Source organism: Photinus pyralis, unplaced genomic scaffold, assembly GCF_008802855.1.
Source record: "Photinus pyralis isolate 1611_PpyrPB1 unplaced genomic scaffold, Ppyr1.3 Ppyr1.4_LG10, whole genome shotgun sequence".
Classification (NCBI taxonomy): domain Eukaryota; kingdom Metazoa; phylum Arthropoda; class Insecta; order Coleoptera; family Lampyridae; genus Photinus; species Photinus pyralis.
Window position 1 is genome coordinate 16,155,930 of NW_022170250.1, and position 15,459 is coordinate 16,171,388.

General features: G+C 36.6%; 1 protein-coding gene across 1 annotated transcript in view; it reads right to left on the bottom strand.

Moving 5' to 3' along the window:
* The window catches only part of LOC116162394 (glutamate receptor ionotropic, kainate 2-like), a 165,353-nt gene that overhangs the window by 40,068 nt on the left and 109,826 nt on the right, over positions 1–15,459 (bottom strand). The window contains exons 7-9 of the mRNA XM_031476010.1: positions 15,289–15,441; positions 5,603–5,874; positions 4,943–5,024 (exon numbers count right to left, since the gene is read on the bottom strand). Coding sequence (XP_031331870.1) covers positions 4,943–5,024; positions 5,603–5,874; positions 15,289–15,441 — 507 coding nt within the window. The remainder of the gene's footprint in view (positions 1–4,942; positions 5,025–5,602; positions 5,875–15,288; positions 15,442–15,459) is intronic.

Consider the following 15,459-nt stretch of genomic DNA (forward strand, 5'->3'; position numbering starts at 1 on the left):
ATAATATAATAGGTACTATCATTGAATAAAGAGCTTTATTCAATGATACTATTGAAGTTCAAAAAATTTAATTTGCAACAAGGTATGGATTATAAATTTACGTTATTTTAATCTGCAATAGGCAAAGACAAAGAATAAGGAAGACGGTCAATCAAATCGTATTACAAATAAACACCCACACAAGGTCGCTGCTTGCAAGACATCAACAGCAACAGCAATATACAACAACCCGTTGTTCTAAAAATAACGTAAAATTTTGATATTTGTTGTAAAGGGATGTTACCGAAGCAAGGAGTTGACAAAATAAAAATATACCAGTGAATGATTTTTTTGCTGTCAGCAAATTCTAGTGTTACACGCTCTGTTCAACCTTGAAAGAGACTCGCTAAATGATTTAACATAGGCAACTTACATAGCCTGCTAGTTTTTTTTGCTCGTAAATTTTTGTCTTTTATTATCCCCATTACACAGTACTAGCCTAGTTAACAAGTTAAAAAGTAATCGTAAACGATTTACATAAAGCGCATTTCCACTTGCATTCATTTCCCATTTGTAAGATGCAACTTCTGTTAAAATCGTAGAAATCCGGCCACAAATATGAAAGATAGCATTGCACATGGGCAATCCATTGTTGACGTGCTACTTCAATTTCAGTTTATGAGAAGAATTTCATTTCAATGCTTTTCTAAATAAGAAAGTTGGAACTGCGCATGCGCAAACCTAAATTTTAAAACTAATGTTAGATTTTCCTTTGTTCCAAGCGCCTAAGTATCAAATTTCACTTAAATAGTTCCATAGATAAAAAAGTTGGCACGGCGCATGCGCAAAATAAAATTTTGAAACTGGCGCTAGATTTTCCTTTATTCCAAGTGCCTATGTATCAAATTTCGTTTAAATTCTTCCATAAATAAAAAAGTTGGCACTGCGCATGCGCAAAACCAAATTTTGAAATTGGCGTTTGATTTTCCTTTATCCCAAGTGCCTATGTATCAAATTTCGTTTAAATTCTTCCATAAATAAAAAAGTTGGCACTGCGCATGCGCAAAACCAAATTTTGAAATTGGCGTTTGATTTTCCTTTATCCCAAGTGCCTATGTATCAAATTTCGTTTAAATTCTTCCATAAATAAAAAAGTTGGCACTGCGCATGCGCAAAACCAAATTTTGAAATTGGCGTTTGATTTTCCTTTATCCCAAGTGCCTATGTATCAAATTTCGTTTAAATTCTTCCATAAATAAAAAAGTTGGCACTGCGCATGCGCAAAACCAAATTTTGAAATTGGCGTTTGATTTTCCTTTATTCGAAGTGCTTCTGTATCAAATTTCGTTTAAATTCTTCCATAAATAAAAAAGTTGGCACAGCGCATGCGCAAAACCAAATTTTGAAACTGGCGTTTGATTTTCCTTTATCCCAAGTGCCTATGTATCAAATTTCGTTTAAATTCTTCCATAAATAAAACAGTTGGCACTGCGCATGCGCAAAACCAAATTTTGAAATTGGCGTTTGATTTTCCTTTATTCCAAGTGCCTATGTATCAAATTTCATTCAAATACTTTTATAAGTAAAAAGTTTGCAATTCGGTTTATAAATGGTCGAGATGCGAAAAAGGCACTGTGAATTTTGAATCGATTCGATTCAACTTTTGGCATTGCGTATTATATGGCTAAATCTATGCCCATATTGAATTTCATGCAATTCAGTTCATAACTAACGGAGATGTAAAGGCGATCGAACATTTCTAAACAAAGTTATCGTTCACACGGACAGATAGATGGACAGACAGACAAAGGAACAGACGGAGAGACCAACCGGGAGGCGACAGATAGCAATGCAAAATTATAAACGATCTCTAGGATCGTTAATAAACGGCAAAAGTGTAAAATTATGGAACATGTAAAAAACGGTTTTTTGTTTTTTTTACAATAACTTTTTTTTTAAGCGGTACAGAAAAAATTCCTTCCTTGGTACAAGACTCGACACCATAACGAACCAAATAGCGAAAAAAGTAGAACAATAGCTCTTAGATAAAAAACTAGTAGCGTCGCAAAGTTAGCGGACGGACGGACGGACGGACCGACAAAGTGGCCACAATAGCGCATTTTTTTTTTTTTTTTGGNGTTGGCACTGCGCATGAGCAAAATAAAATTTTGAAACTGGCGCTAGATTTTCCTTTATTCCAAGTGCCTATGTATCAAATTTCATTTAAATTCTTCCATAAATAAAAAAGTTTGGCACTGCGCATGCGCAAAACCAAATTTTGAAATTGGCGTTTGATTTTCCTTTATCCCAAGTGCCTATGTATCAAATTTCGTTTAAATTCTTCCATAAATAAAAGTTGGCACTGCGCATGCGCAAAACCAAATTTTGAAATTGGCGTTTGATTTTCCTTTATTCGAAGTGCTTCTGTATCAAATTTCGTTTAAATTCTTCCATAAATAAAAAAGTTGGCACTGCGCATGCGCAAAACCAAATTTTGAAATTGGCGTTTGATTTTCTTTTATCCCAAGTGCCTATGTATCAAATTTCGTTTAAATTCTTCCATAAATAAAAACGTTGGCACTGCGCATGCGCAAAACCAAATTTTGAAATTGGCGTTTGATTTTCCTTTATTCCAAGTGCCTATGTATCAAATTTCATTCAAATTCTTTTATAAGTAAAAAAGTTTGCAATTCGGTTTATAAATGGTCGAGATGCGAAAAGGGCACTGTGAATTTTGAATCGATTCGATTCAACTTTTGGCATTGCGTATTATATGGTTAAAGCTATGCCCATATTGAATTTCATGCAATTTAGTTCATAACTAACGGAGATGTAAAAGCGATCGAACATTTCTAAACAAAGTTATCGTTCACACGGACAGATAGATGGACAGACAGACAAAGGAACAGACGGAGAGACCAACCGGCAGGGGACAGATAGCAATGCAAAATTATAAACGATCTCTAGGATCGTTAATAAACGGCAAAAGTGTAAAATTATGGAACATGTAAAAAACGGTTTTTTGTTTTTTTTACAATAACTTTTTTTGTAAACGGTACAGAAAAAATTCCTTCCTTGGTACAAGACTCGACACCATAACGAACCAAATAGCGAAAAAAGTAGAACAATAGTTCTTAAGATAAAAAACTAGTAGCGTCGCAAAGTTAGCGGACGGACGGACGGACGGACGGACAAAGTGGCCACAATAGCGCATTTTATTTTTATTTTTGTGGAAATGCGCTAAAAAGTAAGAACGAGTCCATCGCAAGATAAAAGCGCATATTTCTAATGTCTTTATCGTATTTTTTACTGACTTCATAAAACTCTTGGTGGCACCCTCTGTGAGAAAGAAGCTACACTGTTGACCGCGATATTAGTCACAGCTGCGTAGTTTATTTCCATTTCGCCAGTTTACATGCCCATTTTTCAGAACTTCATTCACCACTTTTATTATGAAAATTTTTGAGCTTCACATGAATTGCCAAAATATAGATGAGTATTCAGGCTACCGATCCCATACACTCGTATTGCTTAAAATGCTCCCTAATTTTTGCAATTAATTCCTAAAGTATGAACTCCTTTGACGCATGTTTTCTAGATTTTATAAACATATATTAATGGACAAAATATCAGTTTATATTGTATGGAAACTATGCTCTGTACATCTATCTACCTAATACATATTTTTCCGATCATATACACCCCTTGCTTATGAAATGGTGAATGAAGTTCAGAGGCAATGTACGCCCCATTGAATTACATGTGCATCACCAGTTGCCTATATTCTCTAAATCCAAACCGTAAGCGCCGCTCGCGAACGTTTTTTCCGCTCCCGAGCGGTTTTTTCCGCTCTCGAGCGCTTTTCCCGAGCGCTCGCGATATACCGCTCGAGCACTTTTAGGAGTGCTCGGAACTCGCAAGCGGTTTCGCTTTGAAAAACAACTCCATGCTCGCGAGCATTCTTGAGAAAATTGTAGCGCTCGTCGCTCGAGCGGTTTTTTTAGAACGCTCGACCCAGCTCTGTTTGTGCAGTACCTAATTATTTAAATTCTATTTCCTTTACCCTTTCCTCACTCTATTTCCATTCTATTTCCTTTTTTTCCTTAATTAAGTCTCCTTAATTAATGTTTATCCTGTTTTGACATCAGGATTTGTTTTACCACGTGTTAGAGGAAGGTTGAAGATTAGTACAGGGTCTTAATGCAATTTAGGGCATATCATAGGTTTTGATACGTAGGTAGTTTAAAGTGGAATTCTCCGTAGGTGTGGGTGGCTTTCATTTGAGATTAATATACAGGATATTTATTCAATTTAGGGTATCTTGGAAATTTTGTGTACGTAGTAAGAGTGCTATGTACCTTAAACACATGTATTTTATATTTTAAAACCATTCACAGTAAGTAATATATTTGTTGAATTTTTTTGTAGTAGTCTTTTTCCACAATCACATTGTGCACAAAATTAATGTCGAATGCGATCCATCGAGATCCAGTCCATAACAGTTTTCATATAACAAAAATATTCAGGAGTCATAAAGAAGTCTCGACTCTTGAATATTTGAATTTTTATGTTATATGAAAACTGTTATGGAATGGATCTCGAAACTCCTAGCTCTTTATATGAGACAGGTTATGAGTTTCAGTTTAAACCACGAACACAAACCTTGAACGCACCCTTATGTTGTTGTTGTGGCGAGACAGGCAATGTCCTGGGTCTAAACCATAAATAAAAATGATATTTTATGTGTATTCTTTCTACCATGAGCCCTTGGCGTGAATGTTGAACGCCATTACATAACAGTCTTGGTATATAATTTCATGGCCGGGCACGATACTTTATCGGTGTCAAGTCACGATTTTGAGGGAGATAAAATTCCCCATTGTTATAATAGTAGAAAACTGTTATAATGTAAAATTGTTAAATGCAAATTTGGAAAAGAAGTGTGTATGTGTATTCTTCGTACCATGAGGCCTTGGCGTGAATGTTGAACTCCATTACATAACAGTCTTGCCTCTTGGTATATAATTTCATGTCCGGGCACGGTACTTTAAATATCGGTATAAAGTCACGATTTTGAGAAAGATAAAATTCCCCAATGTTATAAGAGCAGAAAACTGTTATAATGTAAAATGGTTAAATGCAAATTTGGAAAAGAAGTGGGAAAGTAAATGAGTGCATAGCCTGGGAGGTTTTCAATAGCTCTCTCTTTCCTTCCTTGTAATTAATGAAGTCCTTAGGCAATCGAGATTTGAATTCAGATTTCATTGCTTTTGTTGACACAAATCCAGGTTTGCAACTAAATTCCGCTACCCACTTTCGTAGGGTGGACTCGTGCGGAAGAGCGATTTTTTTTTTTCGGACGTATGTATACACTTTAGGTGTGTAAAAATAAACTCCTTCATCTTGTCCGAATAACGTCAGTTTTTCCCAGGCGATATCAGGAGAAAGGATTGAAAATCACCCGGGGCCAGGAAAGTTAATAAAAATACGAATAAATTTATAAATGACGTTTTAAAGTCGTAGACACAAACACAAACAGCATAAGTAAACGTAAATTAAATAATAAAGCAAATTGCCTTAAGGGGTAGTAATTGTTCCCAAAGGAACGCAAAGAGAGGATGACTAATCGGTTCGGGTTTCAATAAATGTTTTCCGCCGTTTTCTATAATTACTTACCAAAATTGTCGTCACCACAAAAGTCTTATTTTGTAAGATTTCCACTATCTGCGTATATGCCTCTCCATAAGTCCTGGTAAAATTAACGCCGGCACTTGCGTTCCATGTGCCAATTTTTTTCAATCCTTCCCGGCTCAACTCAACTATGTCCAATGTGAAATCGCTTCTGAAGCCTTGATGATCGAACTTGATGACGCCAGTTAAACCCCGCATTTCTACCTGAAAAGAGTTACGCATAAGTTAGTAAAATGGTGCGCTCTCGCAAATTAGTCTTTGGAAACCGCACGTTTTAAGGTTAAAGAAGCATAAAATCTAAAAGAAGGGAAAATACGATGACGCTATCAAACATAAAAATTGGAGTTTTTTTAGCGTAACGATTTTTCTAAAGAATACAATTTCCTTTGTGCCGTATCCTCTCTGTTTCTGCGTTTACCAGATGCTTCGTACACCTGGGTGCCTACAGTTAGATAGAAACTTGTAAAGGTTCTCTAAAGAAAACAATCGAACTTAGTTGGATTTTCAGTTCTCATTTAATTTAATTACTTAAAAATTCTGTCTAGCAGTGGTTTTAATATTCACTTTCGTGTTATTCTGATACAAACTTCAATGTCTAACAGCTAAATGAACTGAAGTGACTAAACTGTGACTTTGATCGATCGCGATATTCCATTATGAATTTTGACTATAATAGAGTCATGTAACTACTGAATTCAATCTAACTTATTTTATTGTAAAATTGACCTTTTGGGCAAGTGTAATTTGTTTGTTATGTTCTAAATTTACTAACAAGCAAACATGTTTCCAAGTCCGGTCGTTCCCACTACGTACAAAAATTATACATTTTTCTGTGGGAGCATTTATAAAACCGTTTCTTTCGAAACACCGTCAACTAATTTACGTACGGTCATTAAAAACTTGCCTAACGGGCACCACCCCTAAATTAGCACCCCAATTTGTTACTTCGGCAAAATATTGTGTTGATTTTCTGCTAATCTCCAAATTTTCCGTTGGTAGTTGCAACGAGAGGGTTATGTTCACCGTACATTTTTTTGCGTTATACTTAATGAAAATATGCGGAAGAATAACTGCTTCAGGTTTAATGCAGTCAAGGTTTCATTCATATTCAAGAGTAAACAAATATTTGTAAAGTCATGTTCAATGTTTTATTTTGTCGATTGGAGTTTAGCGAGCTCTCTCACAACCAGCGCCCCATTGCCGGGGAATGGTATCGTGTTACGTGTTAAAAAGAGGTACTATAAGGTTTCATAGCTAACGCTGCGAGGTGGAATTGTCTGCGAAGAAGAGAAGTACAATTTCTGTTATGTCGGCATTTTTTTAGACCTATGCAAATTAACGAAATATCTCCGCCATTGGTGTCCATTATGAAATAGGCGTTTTAAGTTGAGCCCTGGCGGTTGAGGGTCCCGTTTGGTGAGTCAAAAAGAGAGATTCGCGTCTTCTCCGTCAAGGGGTAAAGATTAGAGGTTTGGTCAGTACCGCGTTTCCAAAAGCGGCGTTTAGAGCCTCAATAATTAAACCTAGCGTTCGAAATATCCGAGCTTCAAAGCGAATGAAAATCGTCAGTTCCAAGCGATAGTTGTGTCCATACTCCCAGTAACTAATAGCACAGATTTAAATATACTAATCTGTGCAAATAGTTTCTTGGGAAGTTAGCATTTAACTCAAGTGGAAAAATGTATGAGATCATTTTTTGGACGAAGAATTTGCATCAAAGGAAAATCCCAATACTGACCTATATTAATGATTTAGGGTACTCGGTAGCCTCGGTCAACTTCCGGAAATTCCAAAGGATTAACTGCACAAATTTTCATTAACACCTGCGACAATTCTTGGATGCGAGAACAGAAATTTGACTCTGCCCGGGTCGCACAAAGGATTCGAAGAAACCACCCAAATAATTGATTGACACTAACAAAAATTTATTCCGAAACACATGAAAAGAGAAATTAAAACAAGATTTCTGAAAAAAAGAAATGCTTACAAAGCTTGTTTGGAAAAAATTCCCCGCACGCAGACGTTCAACAAACAAAATAAGAAAAAGTTACACTATTTACACTTTTTTTCTGTTTTAATCATTCTAATAATCTCACTATTCAGACGGTACAAAATTTTAACTATAATAACAAGAGAATTGCACTTCCTTCTGTACAAAATTACCCGAAAATAGCCGAACAGCGTAAAGAAACGGACACGCTTTCCAACCGTCGCAAAACAGTCTGCTAGCAGCAGCCGCGTTTCTACTGATTCCTGAATTTAACGAAACACGTTCGGCAATTAAATAATCTCCTTTCTTAAAGTCTTTCAACAAACCGCCATGGATAATTAGACTTCGTACCAGCTTCGAAAGAACGCGTCGCGCATCCCCGCTTACGCGGAATTTAATGGTCAGATTTCGTTGCGGGGTCCAGCATTCGCGACCAGCCGTCACGTCTAGCAACGACAGCCAGCCGTTGCAGTCACTTGTTTTGCTTAAAACAATTGGCGTCTACGTGTTGGTGGTCGTTTCAGGAGCACTAGCAGCATTTATTTTAATAGACGATGAAAAAGATGCAAAGTGTACAAATCTAGGAGCCAAGAAGGTTATAATCGAGTACTTATCGCAATGTCGATGATGTTCAGAGGTTTTTTTAGACTCAATATTTTGTTCTGTCTCCCTTTAACGTAATGACGTAGTCCACAAAATAGAGAACATAATGTAGATTTAGAACGTTTTTGCAAATTTTCTTCAGTTTTTTAATTTCCAAACAAGCCTTACTTAAAAAAACAGCGTAATATCAATGATTCTCCGCTTGAGCTTATTCAAAGTGTTGTTGACGTTCGCATCCCGACATGTTTTTCAAAGTGGAAACGTGGCCGTTGACGACTGCCCGCTGCGTCTTCCAGACAAGCCACATCATTTTCACTAGCACAGTATTGTACAAGTGTCTCACGACTGGACGGGTCGAGAACGCTGGACGCCGCAAAAAAATTACTTCTATAAGCGATAAGAACACGTGTGTTAATTAAATTTCGTCCGATAACAAACCTCTTATCAGAAACGAACAGATATGCCTACGTTAAAGCATTATAACCAAATTGAATGAATTACAATAGCGATACAAACAATTCTAAAAGGAAAAGCAACACTGAGATAACAAAACATTTTTAGTCGGTACGGATAAAAAACTAAAACTTTTACTTCAAACTTCCCAAAATTAATGAAAATAGGTGGAGGTTAAAATATACTCAGAAACCCTAAATAAAACAATGCGAACATTACAAGAGGATTAACGTTCATTAATATTTATTCTCAAACAAGCAATAGTATCATGTTAGATTTGATACTAAGAAGATCACTATTTAATATTAACATAGTGTAATATTGACTATTGTATTAAATTCACTGCCTACCTTACTTGTTGACAGTTGACAGTTCAAAGGGGAGTTCTGAAATTTTGTGTAAATTACATTAACTAAGGAGCTTTACATTTATCGAGAAGTAAACACGCCCTACAATTTATTTCTCTCTGAAAAGGAAAAAAAATAGCCTGGCTTTGTTTGCAAATTTCATTCATTTTGGCTACATTGTTAGGTTAGAGATTGATGAATTACAATATAATTAGCATTTTGTTAGTGACCCGCCCACAATTCTTAGAGCTTCAATGGGTGCCTACGTCACCTTGCGTAATGCGTATATTAATTAATCGCTTTATCGTCTCACTTCGTCAATAAACACGTTACTTTTTCACGTCCGCCCACGCAGCTAGGGTATATTTCACAGTTCGCTATGTCCAAAATATTTGTTTGTCGCCAGTAATATCGTGTTATCTCTTTTGTTCGATAAAATTACTATCAAATCCTTGGGATCTTTGTTTACAGCGAATGAGAGTATCATATTCCGTGCCATCTCTGTGTGAAGATCAATGTAAATAACCCACCCTTAACGCAGCTCGTATATGTAAGCTTCTTAGATAATGATTTCATGCCCTTACATTCGTTTGCGCTCTTAACGATTTGACTAAAGCAAAACTGCTTACATCGTAGTTCAAAGCATGAATCATAGCACAAAGTTTAAATCGAATTAGCAACCCAGCAAACCAGGGATAATTCGACTGTTACCACTCCGACCTCATGATCCGAACAGTCTTTTGCGCCACCTAACTAAATCGCTATAGAAAGGAAGTATGAACATAATAATGCGGAGCCATAAGCTATTAATCTCGACATTTTTACAAAATTACGCACTTAAAATGCCACACGCCTCTCAGTTTCCAGAATAAAAAATACGCCTAAATTTTCCGGCCATAATTGTAAATTTAATATTAAACAGGAAACCGCCGTTCCGACCCAACTTGGTTATTCGCGTTCACGTTTCGTGTAGCAGATACAATCTGGAAAACGAGAGATACAATAATTGCCTGCTTCCACGACGAAATTCCTATTAAGAAAGTTGAATTGTAAGTTCACCTATTTTGATGTATCAAATCTAACCACGTCTCATTATAAATAAGTGCAGGAAATTTGTTTTAATTAATTTTAAACGATTCCATTAATTTTTTCGTAATTTGTGGACGAAAGATAGGGATTGTGGCAGGAGACTGTTATAAAGTTGGCAACGAGTTTGGCAACTCTTTTCTAGTTCCCTCAATTAGTAGGAAATCGCAAAAGTTTTTCGCTTCGACTAAATACCGACGCGAATGCAATTACTTAAGAGTTGTACTTTGAAATAGGGTTAATTTATAAGTAAAGGAACATCGTCCTTTAGACGTAGGGATTTTCATTTGAGGTAGTTAATTGAAAGAAGCTGCCCTAAAGGGAAGCTTTTATATCTATGGTGTCTCACCTTCTTTTCCGTTTTTTATGCAGCAAGACACAATTACGCATTCAGTATACCATTAGCGTACAAATTTAGTGTATTATAAAAGTCGCCATTACTTCCGTCCAATATGAGCCAATTTAATAATTACTACAAGCTTTATGATCCAATAATTTCAACATTTGTTACAAGAACGCGCCTGCCTACGGTATTTTCTTTGCTATTCACAATCGAGTGGCAATATGTCCGTTTCCAAACTTCTGAAAGCTTCAGTGAGATGAAAGGCACACTATTCGTTGTGCCCCAAGGATACTATATAATATAAATAGTATCCTTGGTTGTGCCCAATTTCGAAATCACATGGCCAACGTTAAAAAAAGAAAAGTCTTCCTGTTCGGCAAGGAATATTAGCTCTAGTTGGGCGATTAAAACCGACAGCCACAATTATGCGATATTGCAGAACATAATTTTGACAAGGGAGAAATACCACGAAATAAAGTAAATAACTGTTGCACCTAATTGCAACCAGGGAGGTTAGTTAAATAATTATTCTCTCACATTTGTAAGTGGAATGTAATTGTTATGTACTTTTACTTGACTTAATAACCCAATTTACATTTAAAAGCTTGTTAATTGCTAAGGTTAAGTGGTACAGGTGGAATTAATTGCTGTAGATGAAACTAGGGACATGATTACATACGTTGTTTAAGTAAAGGTAGTATTTATCCCTTTCATGGCATTACTTCCAAACCGTTTATCAACCTTGCTAGTAAATAGTCGCAGTTGTAACTTGGACGAATTTACAACTCTATAGTATATTGAATCACGTCGCATCACCGCATCCGCAATTTTATTGTTGATTTTAATATTTAAATGCAAAAACGAAGCTACATCAGTTATAAATTATTGTATACTCTGAAATTTAATAAATGAAAAAAAAACCCACTAGAATGGAGGTACCTTACACCCTTTATATGAACACATCGCGTGTCCGCATGAAATTATTACTGGCTTCCCTTCATTGCAAGTCCAGAAGCTTTTTGCGAACGTAGTCAGGTCGCCCGAAGCAGGAAAAATAACTTACTAATGCCTCATTAACGAAATGTTTATCCTACTTCAAGAAAACAACGTTCGTACCTGAAATGTGAATACATACCAACAAGCATGGGAAGCACTTTGAATACGTGGCAGTTTCAAGGGGCGGTCTGGGGAACCGAACGCGAAATTTTTCAATTTTCTTTGAACTAAATAAAGTTTTCCGTGTTACCAATGCTATGTGGCAATAAAGCTCTTTTATATAACCTTTTCGAAATAGTCTTTCACCTTTCACAATTAAACGGTTCGATTCGAATGAAAACTCTTCATACACACTCGGTTCGATTTCACCACCGAATCTAATTCATCAAATTTTACTCGCCTAGATGTCGTCTAGTATAAAAACAGTCACGTCAATCATCGCAATACTGGTCACCTGTGAGGTGTACACAAATTATGCTATTATATTTTCATCTCTATCGAGCCCATGCGAAGAAAAAGACATACGTTTTGCAGTGGGTGTTTTTTATACTAGTACGCGTGCGCACAACTGCGATTCTGCAAAAAAACGAATGTTTTGTCACAAAAAACGCTCTGGCCTTAGTCTTTCCCGCCCACGCTCCCCCCCCTCCAGGTACGCGTCCACCACCCGACCTGCCCCAGGGTTTTTGCGGCATTGGGTAAGATATCCAATCTGCGCTCGTATGAATCACAATACTGCTGCCACTGAACCGCATTCGGTATTTTGCCATGTGACCGAATGTGATTGCAGTATTAAAATCCCGGCCCGAATGCACGTGTATTGCTATATACAATGGCACAAAACCAATCAAGCAGGTTTATTTGACATAAAACATCCAGGCTGCAAGAAAAAGAGGCACTCAGGGGCAAAATAATACATACCACGCAAACAAGTGATCGACAGACAATTAATTTTAATAACAAAATGAAGGTATTAATAAAATTTGCTTTAATTAGCAAATCTTATAATAGGTCCTAAATATCCGCTGGTAACTATGATTTTCAAACAAACGGGCGCACACAGCAGGGTCAAACTGATGATAATTCGGAACTTCACTTCGATTTACTGACTTAAGCACGTAGGCTTAAAGTTGGTATGGGAGGGTTCGCGTTAAACGACCCCCCCCCCGCCCTTTCCCGCTATTGTCAATTTTAAAGGTCCCTGATCAAAGTTTAACCTGTGAGTCTCTAGTGTCCGGTTCGGTTCCTCAGGTAGGTTTTGATAATGGAATATTTGTTCAGGCATTACAGTTGTGAGTGGAGTATGTAATCGCAAAAATTCCTAGCAATGGAATGATATTGGCGAAGAACATGTTGTTGCATTTGTCGTAAGCCTAAAAATACTCGGAGCATCTTCATTTTTTGTCTATTTTTTTCCACAAGTCATTCTCTGCTTTTAAGGTTTTAGAACGTTCGACCTCTATTCGAAAAAATAAACGGCATTAGAGAATATTGCAGTTTCCGAGCTAAAACGCCATGCCATGGCAGACCTCTTGGCGAGAAGCGTGTGTCCCTGTTTAATCCTTGTTTATTTATGTAATGATGTCTTTTCGTATACAGAGTGGCCCAACGAGAAGTATACAGAGGGCTTTTAGGGTATTAAATTTAGAAATTTCGAAAAATCCTCGAACACGTCAATTTTGTATTCGAGGGGGGCAACTTTTGGAATACAAATCACGAACCCAAGTCTTCACCCCTCTACGTAGGGAGCTTAACCCCTAAAATTTTAAATGGAATCCTATGGCAAATGGAAAATTATTTGAAAGCCAATTTAATCGTGATTACTAATCTGCTTTGCTTTTTAAATTCTATTGATTCGTTTCGGAGATATTCGCATTTGAAATGGTTTTTTTTTCCCTGATTTAAGTCCTTTAGATTACTTCTTGTGGGGATATTTAAAGAATAAAGTTTATGCTACTCCGCCCGGAACATTACAAGGGTTGCGAGCACGTATAACCATAGTGTAAGAATAGAATACACTATGGTATAACTCAACAATTTCGAGCGATTACCCCTGAAATCTTGCAACATGTACGGCAGCGTTTTGAAGCAAATCTTTATTATTGCATGGAAGCAGGCGGAAGGCAATTCGAGCATTTATTGAAATAAATGTTGTCTGTTTAAAGTTATTTGTTATTTTTTGCACAATTTAAACCTTTTTTAATACAAGGTGACTTAGATCGCATTTGTTTTGGTTTTTTTTAGAAAAAACCATTTCAAATGCAAATATCTCCGAAACGAATCAATAGAATTTAAAAAGCAAAGCAGATTAGTAATCACGATTAAATTGGCTTTCAAATAATGTGCCATAGGATTCATTTAAAATTTTAGGGGTTAAGCTCCCTACGTAGAGGGGTGAAGACTTGGGTTCGTGATTTGTATTCCAAAAGTTGTCCCCCTCGAATACAAAATTGACGTGTTCCAGGATTTTTCGAAATTTCTAAATTTAATACCCTAAAAGCCCTCTGTATACTTCTCGTTGGGCCACTTTGTATAGAAGTTTAAAGTAACGTGGCTAAATGCGCTGTGATCCCAATAGAAGCCTACAAAAAAAAATATGCTGCGTTTTAACGTAAAAAAGCTCGATTCGCGTTTCCACCAAAAAGACTTCTTATCCACGACCAGAAAACCACATGAGACAAACTTCTAGGCAAATAATTTCCAAATGTTTAAATCTGGGGTTTTACCAACCCGTTCACACGGAGACAATATAACTTATATGTATGAGTTTACACGTGAAAGTACCTTAGAATTGGGAATTGCCACAATATACAGGGTTTGTCATTTAAAAAATCAATGCCTCCTACTGTATAATATAAAAAGAACGCATAAGTGAAATTCTACTCAAAGTGTGCTGGGATTTTTCCACACTGTAAATGGAAGCAGGAAAAAAAGAAAACAGCCTATAAGAATTTGAAGAAAGTACCTTTAATATTACATTCATTAGGATAAATGCAATGTTAATACCACTCCATCTTGTAGTGTCTCCGATCAAAGAACTGTAATTTTATCGATAAAATTTAACAAGTCGGGTATGTATTCTTTGTATTCACATTTCAAATATATATCTACGCATCGTTAATTACACCTGTAAAACAATGAAATTCTTTTACAAGAGGGAATTTTCCAGCTGCTACGAAATTAATATTAACGTGGATTCAATTAAGTTTGGCGTTCATGTAAGCAGATGAATGGTTTCTCACACTTTAATAATTACGGATAAAAATTCGAGATATATATAAATATCGACGCTCGTCACAAATGCGCAAAACGCTTACACCTCACATCATTTCGTCAGAAACTAAAGCTACAAGGGGAAATCCTGCAAACGTCATTTGAAACAGTCTCTCTGTTCGTCCCTCCGATCGTTTATGTGTACCTATTTATTTGCATTCGTGGATCATGGAAGTATGCAAGCAGAACCTGGTAGTACACGGCAGTACACACTGCGGGACCGGTTAGTACATCGCAGTACACATCGGCAGGACTTAGTAGTACCTAGTAGTATCCGGCAGTACACAGAATTAATGCTCTATATAATTTTTGTAATGTGGTGGAAATGTGGTGCGTTTCACGGTGTTTAGAGTGCTTTTCATGCAAAAAAAAATTGGAAATCACTAAATGCACATTTCTGCGTGGAGGCTCCTAACTAACAAGAGTAATCTCTTAGAAATAAGCAGCTATTACGACACTTTCTTATTTCTTTGGATGTGAAACTACACTGAACAAAAATTCACAGTATAAAAGAGATAAATACTCACGATTTTCATATAATTAATAAGACTGTATCCGTGGGGCCAGGTATCAACGGCATCGCAGCTCAGTGGTTTTATGTCTATTTGTTGGCTGGTGTCCAAGTCGTGCAAAGCTTTCGCAAATAAATGAACGGCGTCGTACATTAGCGCGGTCTCTGCCTGTAAAAGACATTTATG